The sequence below is a fragment of the Cricetulus griseus genome (assembly GCF_003668045.3).
Source record: "Cricetulus griseus strain 17A/GY chromosome 1 unlocalized genomic scaffold, alternate assembly CriGri-PICRH-1.0 chr1_1, whole genome shotgun sequence".
Taxonomy (NCBI): Eukaryota; Metazoa; Chordata; class Mammalia; order Rodentia; family Cricetidae; genus Cricetulus; species Cricetulus griseus.
Genome location: NW_023276807.1, coordinates 254,637,374 through 254,647,282, shown reverse-complemented (window position 1 = coordinate 254,647,282; position 9,909 = coordinate 254,637,374). Strand labels below are relative to the sequence as shown.

Sequence of the window (9,909 nt, the reverse complement as noted above, 5' to 3'; positions counted from 1 at the left end):
CCCACTCTGCCAGAAAGTTTCCGACCCCTTCTGGAGTCCCCTGCTGCGGGCTGGGGATCGGCCGAGAAGGGGACCCAAGATGATCGCTTTAGAGGACAACCTTGTGGGGAAGCACCCGAGGCTCTGACCCGCTGCGAAAGAGGAAGGAGAGCTGGGTCGGGGTGCGGCACCGGTGGGCGGGCGGTGACAGTCGGGTCGCCCCCCGGAGCGCGCGGGTCAGGGTGGAGCCTGCAGCCCGGAGCCGCGTCAGCGTTTAGCATGCAAATCCATTCCCCGCTCCTCCTCCCCCTCCCCCGAGCCCTCCCCGCCCTCCCCAGCCCTCCCGCCCTCCCCAAGCCTCTCCCAGCCCTCCCCGCCCGGGAGCGAGCTCAGCGCTCCGCAGCCGCCCACGCCTCCTGCGCGCAGCGGCGCCGAGCGGGCGGCCTCTACTTAAGCGGCGCGCGGGCCGCGACCCGCCACTCGCCTGGAGCGCGCGGGCGAGGCGGGCGCAGCGCACCGGGGCTCTCGTGGGCGCACAGCTGCGCGCTCGCACGGCGCGGCTCTCGGTGGCGGCGGCCGCCTGAGCGCGGGGCTCCCGGGCTAAAAGCCGCTGCAGCTCCCGATCGCGACCCCGCTCCCTTGTCACTGGCCCATCCCGGGCCACCTCTTTGGCCATGGCTCTGGCGGACAGCACCCGAGGATTACCCAACGGGGGTGGAGGCGGGGGTGGCAGCGGCTCGTCGTCGTCCTCGGCCGAGCCGCCGCTCTTCCCGGACATCGTGGAGCTGAACGTGGGGGGGCAGGTGTATGTGACCCGGCGCTGCACCGTGGTGTCGGTGCCCGACTCGCTGCTCTGGCGTATGTTCACGCAGCAGCAGCCGCAGGAGCTGGCCCGGGACAGCAAAGGCCGCTTCTTTCTGGATCGGGACGGCTTCCTCTTCCGCTACATCCTGGATTACCTGCGGGACTTGCAGCTCGTGCTGCCCGACTACTTCCCGGAGCGCAGCCGGCTGCAGCGCGAGGCCGAGTACTTCGAGCTGCCGGAGCTCGTGCGTCGCCTCGGGGCGCCCCAGCAGCCGGGTCCCGGGCCACCGCCGCCGCACTCGCGCCGCGGGGTTCACAAGGAGGGCTCGCTGGGCGACGAGCTGCTGCCGCTGGGCTACCCGGAGACGGAGCCGCCGCAGGAGGGCGCCTCGGCCGGGGCGCCGTCGCCCACGCTGGAGCTGGCTAGCCGCAGCCCGTCCGGGGGCGCGGCGGGTCCCCTGCTCACGCCGTCCCAGTCTTTGGACGGCAGCCGGCGCTCCGGCTACATCACCATCGGCTACCGCGGCTCCTACACCATCGGGCGCGACGCCCAGGCGGACGCCAAGTTCCGGCGGGTGGCGCGCATCACCGTGTGCGGCAAGACGTCGCTGGCCAAGGAGGTGTTTGGGGACACTCTGAATGAGAGCCGGGACCCAGACCGGCCCCCGGAGCGCTACACCTCGCGCTATTACCTCAAGTTCAACTTCCTAGAGCAGGCCTTCGATAAGCTGTCCGAGTCGGGCTTCCACATGGTGGCGTGCAGCTCCACCGGCACCTGCGCCTTTGCGGGCAGCACCGACCAGAGCGAGGACAAGATCTGGACCAGCTACACCGAGTACGTCTTCTGCAGGGAGTGAGCTCCCCAGACCCCGTGCCACTCCTGAGCCCGCTTCCCTTCCTCCACGCTGGGGCGGGGGGGACAGGGTTACAGATGCCCTAGCCCCCTTCCCCTCGTGCCCCGGGCTCCCCCCCCCCCGCCCCAGTAGCTCACCCAGACCGGTCAGCTCCCTTGAGAATCGCAGCCACAAATCTTCTGGGCTTCTTCGTCTTCTTTGGACCCTGCTCACCGAGAGTGCTCACACGTAGCCCTTCTTCACCTATGCTTCCTCTACTCCTGGCCTCCAACCACCCTCCCCCCAGATTGTACTTGAGTGGAGACCTAGTGGGGCAGTGTGACCGCAAAGTCACCAAGTACCTGGCAATGACTGAATTGTTCAGAACCCGATGGGACGGTGTCCAGCGTGCAGGGCAGAAGAGTCTTTGTCGTCTCAAGTCGATAGAGGTTTCAGAGATGAGAACTGAGAGTTCTGTGTGGAGACAGTGTTTCAAAAGGTTATTACAGACTTGAGCTTCATTAGGGAGATAAAAGTTTTAGAAGCCTGTATGGAAGACTGTAATGCTGGGATTTAGACCCCATGGAGGCAGTTCAGAGGCTGTAAATAAAGTGATTTTTTTTTTTTTAAAGTTACAGATAGAAGTAAATCCTAGTACTGGTAACGGGAGGTTCCTGTTTTCCCCACACAATAGATCTCCCGTGGCTTAAAATTGTAGAAAGCGATCCTTCTGCCTGCCGAGGCGCCTTTCCTTGCCAGTATTTGCCGGAGCCTTAGGTTTTATTGGCTAAGGCACCACTTACAGGCGAGGAGCATGGAGCAGGAGGTAAGGCTACCCAGGCCCCCAGCGCTGCAGGAAGTCACCTGGCAGTTACAGTAAAGGGTTACAGGGTAGGATCATATAGCCCTTAGGTCTAGGACTAGTGGGAGGGTTGGGGAGGGAGAAAGAAGGGGAGGAGGGGCGGGAAGGGAGGAGAGGATGTACTCATTTATTATTTGGAAGTTTGTGCCATTCATTTGAGTACTTGCACATTTAAAATATAGGAAACAGTACGTGTAAACTTAGATTTTTATCAAGATTAGTAAAAGCCCAGTTTCAGCTAGAAGTTTATCAAGCTATTTTGAGTCCTAAACTTTTAAGTTACTAACACTTGTATAACCTAACCAAAGAGTTACCTAGTAGAGTTTTTAGTGGTTTGTTTTCTTGTTGATTATATTTCCTCATTTTATAGCCCATTTACTTAAGTAAAGTAAGTTTGATTTTAGCTACTTAGACTTAAGATCTCTTATTATTATTTTTAAATTACTGTTTTTTACCCCGAGCCCAGCAAGTATGGACTTCTGGGCAGTTCTGAAAACACGAACAACGCCATTTCTTTCTTGTGTTTGTTCGACGTTTGGTGGACTTTTTTCTGTGACAGAGCTGAAGATAAACTAAGCACCGGGAGCCGCCCCTCTGTAGACAGCTGTGAAGTGAAATGTTCTTAAATGAAGGCTAATACATACTTCAGTGTGAGCTGAGCAATAACGTGGAGTTTTAGGTAAATGCAGCAGCAACAGGAGACGACCCTATGCCTTTACTCTCACACAGAGTGAATTCCTAGCATGTAGCCTGTGGACACCACACCCACAGGGAGGTGAATCCGTATGCTTCCTGCTGAGAGGCATCCTTTGAATTATCTGTGATGATGAAGAAGCCTTTTTGTGTGTGTTTGTTTCACTATCTTTCTCTGAAATATGTTTTCAAAGATTTTGTAAAGGTCGTTTCAAGTGTTTCAATTAGTACTAATTTTCCTTCGCTTTGAAATGAACTGTACTGCACTTCACTGTGTCCATGGCAGATGTTATGAATTGGGACAGTTTTATCCCCAGACTCATGTGATCCAATCTGTACATACCATATATAAACATTTTACACGAATCATTTAGTTTTTTAATTCATCTACTAATGCTATACAATTTACTATATTTACCCCGGGTAACTTGCATTTGTTGGTGTATATACAAAAGCTACATGTTTTGGTGAGTTTCTTATATCCTTGCCTGTGAACTTGGGTCAGGAAAACATTCATAACTATGAGGCTGGGTTTTCGCCATACATTTTTGTAGGGTGTTAGTTGTATACAGTTAACTGTCTACCTGTATTCAAGCTATCCATATCTTTAATCCAATAATGTCTTCATTTTAATTGGTGAGATTTAAGTATTTTCTGTTATTTACTATTTTTTTTAAAGAAAAGTTAAGTGTATGTACAAAGTCTGCCCTTTTAAAGAAAGGAAGCAGGGATCCAAGAAGTTGCTTTAACTTCAGTGTTGAGCTCAATTTTAGACAGTGGATCAGGTAATGGATCGGAACCTTTGTTTCAAGCCCGAAATGACTTAGGACTGTCACTCACTGGTCAAAGATTTCTCATGTCATGGTACTCTGTTAGATAGCTTAACAAAGAAATGCACGATCAAGAACATCTCTAGGACAGACCAAAATATGCTGACAGATGGCAAGATGAAAGTTCTGATCCCTCTCGTCAAATCATGAGAGACTGCTGAAGTTTTGTCTGCACTCAAGCCGTATGAATCGTATCTTGGAAAACTATTCAGTTGTCTCGATAACACATAGGCATCCTTTTGTGCTTCTCACCACACCCTGGCTGGTCTGTAATTTTGAAGACTGAGAACTTAGTGTTAGGAACAGTACATGGGCCTCTTTCCCTGGAAAGTGACTGTGCCCTCTGCTGCTGATGCCAATGCACGAAAACTTTGTACTTTTTTTTTTTTAAGCTCAAAGTGAGGTTTGAGTAGTCACCTTATTCTATGACAGGAACATAGTATGATTCAATCAGGGTCACCTTGCATGGGTACTTTCCTCCTGCTGGGCTTTGGGCTTTAGAAGAAACCCTTAAGGCTTACAAAATGTTTTCAAGTATTGGTTAGCACCTGTGAATTTGATTAGTGTACCAAATAGATTAAGACTCTCAAAAATATCTTTGAAATGACCTGGGAGAATGTTGTAAGCTATTTAAATAATCATGGCTGCATTAATCCATCTCAGAGCATTTGCATATGTTGATGCTGATAAATAATGGAATGACATTAGATTTAATAACTAATTTTTATAAAGAAGTGTTGACAGTCATTGTGGTTGGAAAACAATAGGTGCCATGTTCCATGCTTGTGGATAAGATGTTTCATGTATTGTTTGTTTTTTAATTCATGTGGATTATGAACCACATTCATTCTAAATTTTCAGACATGTAGAGGAAAATATTCCTTGAAGGTGTGAGAAAATTTCTCCCTTTTAATACTGTTTTTATTCTAGCGTTTCTTATTTAGGTTTTTCAATTAACAGCAAAGTGATAATGCTAGCCCAAATTGTCTTCTTTTTAAAAGCAGAATCATATATATCTTTTTAATGTACGTATACCTACTGCTTCTCTGAGGAAATATATAATGTGCCAATACACAGAGAAAACTGGCAGTGCTTATAACATATTCTAATTTTTATTATAGTTTCCATGGAATGCTGTTATTAAATCAAAGCCATGTATGACGAAGCTTTGATAATTTTTTAACTCTTCAAATTATGGTAAATTCCAATCAAATATTCAAATCATTTTTGTATTCCTATATGAAAATAAATTATAATGCAGATATTTCAAAAAATACTAAGTGAAGAAAGTGAATTCCTTAAGAATTTCTTTTACAGTCTTAATTACAAGTGCTGTAAAATTGACATATTTTAAAAATAGTAAATTTGGTATTTTTATTGATAAAATCTTAGTCAAGACTTTGCTTGCAATTTTGATTATGTTTTTCACCACTACAAATCACTTACAATCTGAATATTTTGGATAACTCCAATCTGTCTCTTGAGTAATGAAGAAAGTGCAGTAAGTATTCTTATTCCCAGAGTCTCTAGTTTTCACATAGCCATAAAGAAGTTATGTTGCACTCAACTTTTCTTTGGGACAGGTTTGGACAGTACAAGTCTCAAGGTCTGAATACATGAGGGTTTAGATTCTTTCCTGGCCCCATTAAACAAAGATGGAAGAATCCTAGCAGGAGATACACCTAGAGTATACTGTTGCTTGGTGGGAGGATGGACTAGCTGACCAAGAATACTTGCTATTTAAAGTATTTTGTAATTTTTCTCAAGCCACTTTGTTTATTTAAAATGTGCAGACATTAATTGTAATGCAAACTGTTATACAACTGTCTTTATAACCAGGTAAACTTTGGTATAACTCTCGAATACAAATGGTACACGTTCACTTATCGCCACTGTTGGTATCCATTTGATGACAAAGCATTGACATATTCATCGTGGCTATAAATTTTGAACATGTAAATTAAATTTTCTGGGCATTTGCAAATTTCCTGTTTGTAATACTTATTTGGATTCTGAAATGTTGAAAATGTTATTTGCTAGGTGATACATATCTTTGAGCTGTTTCTTAAAAATCTAAGGGGACATGGAAAATATCAAAATATCAGACTTTTCTAATGAAACATAAATAAACATGAATAAAAGACCCTCTGCATTAAAAAGAAAACAAAAACACACGGATGAAGTCATTTCAGAGGTGCTCAAACTTTGAAATTGCTTTCATCCATCCAAAATGCTTTGTTTTGTTTTATCTATTCACAACCGGTTGTATAATGGAAATGCTCAATACTGGTTTCCCTGCTGTGTGTGAAGTAATGAATCATTGATTATGTGACTTGTTATGTATTCTATTAAACACTAAAGAATAAAACATTCACTCCTTTAATTACTCCCTTTGGCTCATGGGTATGGATTGGCTGGAATAACGTTCTAATTTCTTTTAAGGAGTGTTGGGAATACTGTGAATACTTCCTTCCACACTGCTGTGGGACAGACTGATGGACAGTGAGCAATGCCTTCCACCACTGTGGGACTGACTGACGGACGGTGAGCAATGGTCTCAGGCCAGTAGATCTCACCAGGCTGTGATAGTCTCTTTTCTCATTTTATTGTCAAGAATGCGTCAAGGCAATCTGATAGTCATTGCAGAAGAGAAGTCTTTCACAAACCATTTCATTAATTTCAGTCTTTGCAGCCACAGTTGTGTAAGGGAAGATGGTATAAATGCCCACTTTAAGTGTGAAGGGACAAGGTAGTAGATGTTGCAAGATTTGCCTGAGGTGAAAGTACAGTTCACAAAGAAGGTGAGGTCCTGGGAGTGTTGATAGGAACAGTTGTCTGTCTGCTGAGAGGACTGTTTGCAGCACTGTCTCCAGACTTTGAAGTGTCTACTTTCCAAAGAGGGCCCAGTGCCACCCAGACTAGGAAATTACAGAAGCTGGGTTATAGCCAGGAAGCTGTGAGCAAGGTGGATAGTGCGAGCCAGGTTTCGCCCTTCCTCTTTTGCCTGTACTTCCTGTGGGTAGCTTTTGTTTTGTATAGATAAACACACATGATTTATTTTTAAAACCGTCATAGAAACGACAAAAACCTTTGGCACTGCAAGAATGTAGTAGGAAAGAAGACATCTCCCTTTTCTAACCCCTAGCTTCTCCCAGAGACAACATACAGGGTTTCTTCGACACGTGAAATATTAGTATTTTGTACCCCCTTCTCCTTTCTGCAGTGCTGCCTCCTCCAAGCTATCCCTCTTGTTTCCTGTGACACACGGACATGTGGCACTGATCTGTTTCTCTTTCTGATCGTTCCATGATGTTCTTGACGATGTGCTCCTGTCCAGATGGGCTGCAGCTTTTAATTTGTCATTTATTGACATGTAGTTAAGTCGAGGAACTTTCCCTGCTCCAAAGAATCTTATTTTAACATATTTTTATGAGCATGAAAATATGTTTCTAGTTTTTATTTTTAAATGAAGTGATGTTAATACAAAGAAGGACTAAGGTCTACAGAGTTTTTCCCCCCTTCTTCTTTTTTATTAGTTCAAATTAGGAACAAGCTTGTTTTACATGTCAATCCCTTCTCCCTCTCCCTTCCCTCACCTTCACCCCTCCTACCCTACACCGACCTACCCCCCACCCCATCCACCCTCCACTCCCCAGGCAGAGTAGGGCCCTCAACGGGGGCTCCCCAAAGTCCACCACATCATACTGGGCTGGGCCTAGGCCCTTCTCCATGTGTCCAGGGCAAGAGTGCATCCCTTCACGTGGGATGGGCTCTCAAAGTCCCTTCTTACACCAGGGAAAAATACTAATCCACTACCAGGGGCCCCCTAGAGTACAGAGGTCTCCTCATTGATATTCATGTTCAGGGGTCTGGATCAGTTCTGTGCTGGCCTCCCAGACAGCATCTGGGGTCAATGTGTTCCCCCTTGTTCAGGCCAGCTGTTTCTGTGGGTTTCCCAACCTGGTACTGGCCCCTTTGATCTTCATTCCTTCCTCTCTGCAACTAAGTTCCAGAGTTCAGTTCAGTGTATATCTGTGGATGTCTGTCTCTGCTTCCATCAGCTGCTGGATGAGGGCTCTAGGATGGCATAAAAAGTAGTCATCAATCTCATTTTAGGAGAAGGGCATTTAAGTTATCCTCTCCACCATTGCCTGGATTGTCTGTTCGTGTCATCCTTGTAGATCTCTGGAAATCTCCCTAGTGCCACATCGCTTCTTGGACCTATAATGGCTCCCTCTGATATGGTATCTCTCATCCTGCTCTCCTCTATTCTTCCCCCAACTCAATATTTCTGCTCCTCCATTTCCTCCTCCTGCTCTCATTCTGCCAGCTCCCTCTCCCCTACCCTCATGCTCCCAATTATCACAGGAGTTCCTGCCCCTTCCCATTCCTGGGGTCCATGCATTTATCTCCTAAAGTACTTCATGTTTCCTAATTTCTTTGGTGAAGAGGATTGTAGGCTGGTAATCCTTTGCTCTATGTCTAAAATTCATATATGAGTGAGTACATACCATGTTTGTCTTTTTGTGACTGGGTTACCTCACTCAGGATGGTTTCTTCTAGTTCCAACCATTGGCCTGCGAATTTAAAGATTCCATTGCTTTTTTTCTGCTGAGTAGTACTCCATTGTATAAATGTACCACATTTTCTCTATCCATTCTTCAGTTGAGGGTCATTTTCCCCCCTTCTTAGGGACTTAAAATTCAGTTCTCTGACTTATGACCATTTAACTTAAGATTTTTAAACTTTGGATTATACAAAAGCATTCAGTATATACATATTTATTGGAAACCTAACTTAGAATTTTGATTTTTCTTCTCCAGATTAGCTTTGTGTGGTATGATACTGTCTGTCATACTGAGCAGTTGACAGTGATGTACACATCTCAGTCCAGTGCCTGATGATAATGGCAACACCAATCCTCTGCAGAGCATGGTGTTGCCAAGCCATTATGTTCCTTAGTTATAGCTATTACCTAAGTCCACTTTTAAAAAAAGTTACCATGTTTTCAAACTAGTATGGGCTTGTTGGCATGTAAACTCATAAATCAAAGGATGCCTACCTATACTCTTTTTAAAAAGTTTATTGATTTGTGTAAATATTTTGCCGGTGTGTAGGTAAGTGCGCCATGTGCATGCAGTTCCTGCAGAGACCAAAAGAGGTTGTTGGATTACCTGGAACTTCTGTTACAGGTGGTTGTGTGCCACCGAGTGAATGGTGGGAACTGCAAAGGCTTCTCCATAAGAGTACCTAGTGTTTTTATCCGGTGAGCCATCTCTCCAGTCCCTCTTGATTCAATATAGTGTTTGAAATTCTAGCTAGTGCAATAAATCAAGAGCAATAAAAGTGAAAACAGGGCAGGAAGAAGTGAAATTACTTCTATTTTCAGATATTCTATTCTTAGAAGACCCTGAAGATTCCACTGGTAAACCCTTTGATCTGACAAATGCTTGCAGCAAAACAAAAACAAAAAACTGGATACAGAATCAAGCTGTAACAAGTATGTAGCTTTCATATGTACCAAATATTTCTTGCCAAGAAATCATACAGCATCCAATTCCCAGTCACTTATACACTCATACATAGATACATACACACCTACCTAAGAATCAAGCTAATCAAGGAGGCATACATCTTTTACAGTGAAAATCTTCAAACCCTGAAGACAAATGTGAAATCACTAGAAGATAGAAACAGTATCTGGAGAAGTACCTTTGGAGTCCAGAAAGGACATCAGATGACCTGGAAGTGGAGTTACATGCAGTTGTGAGCCACCTGATGTGGTGACTGAACCCGGGTCCTCTTGAACAGCAGCAAGTGCTCTTTTTTTTTTTTTTTCAATTCTGTATTTTATTACCGAAATACGCTGGCCTACCCACCCCACCCCGCAACAAAAATCTCACCCTTG

The 9,909-nt window shown here is 45.4% G+C and overlaps 1 protein-coding gene across 1 annotated transcript; it reads left to right on the top strand.

Moving 5' to 3' along the window:
• The first annotated feature begins 371 nt into the window (after window positions 1-371).
• On the top strand, window positions 372-1,747 carry LOC113833268 (BTB/POZ domain-containing protein KCTD12). The gene has a single exon (XM_027393989.2). The coding sequence runs from the start codon at window positions 654-656 to the stop codon at window positions 1,638-1,640; it is 987 nt and encodes a 328-aa protein (XP_027249790.1). The 5' UTR covers window positions 372-653; the 3' UTR covers window positions 1,641-1,747.
• The last annotated feature ends 8,162 nt before the right edge of the window (window positions 1,748-9,909 follow it).

Excerpts from the sequence above, each read along its gene's own strand:
- LOC113833268 (XM_027393989.2), top strand. The coding sequence starts at position 654 with ATGGCTCTGGCGGACAGCACCCGAGGATTACCCAACGGGGGTGGAGGC.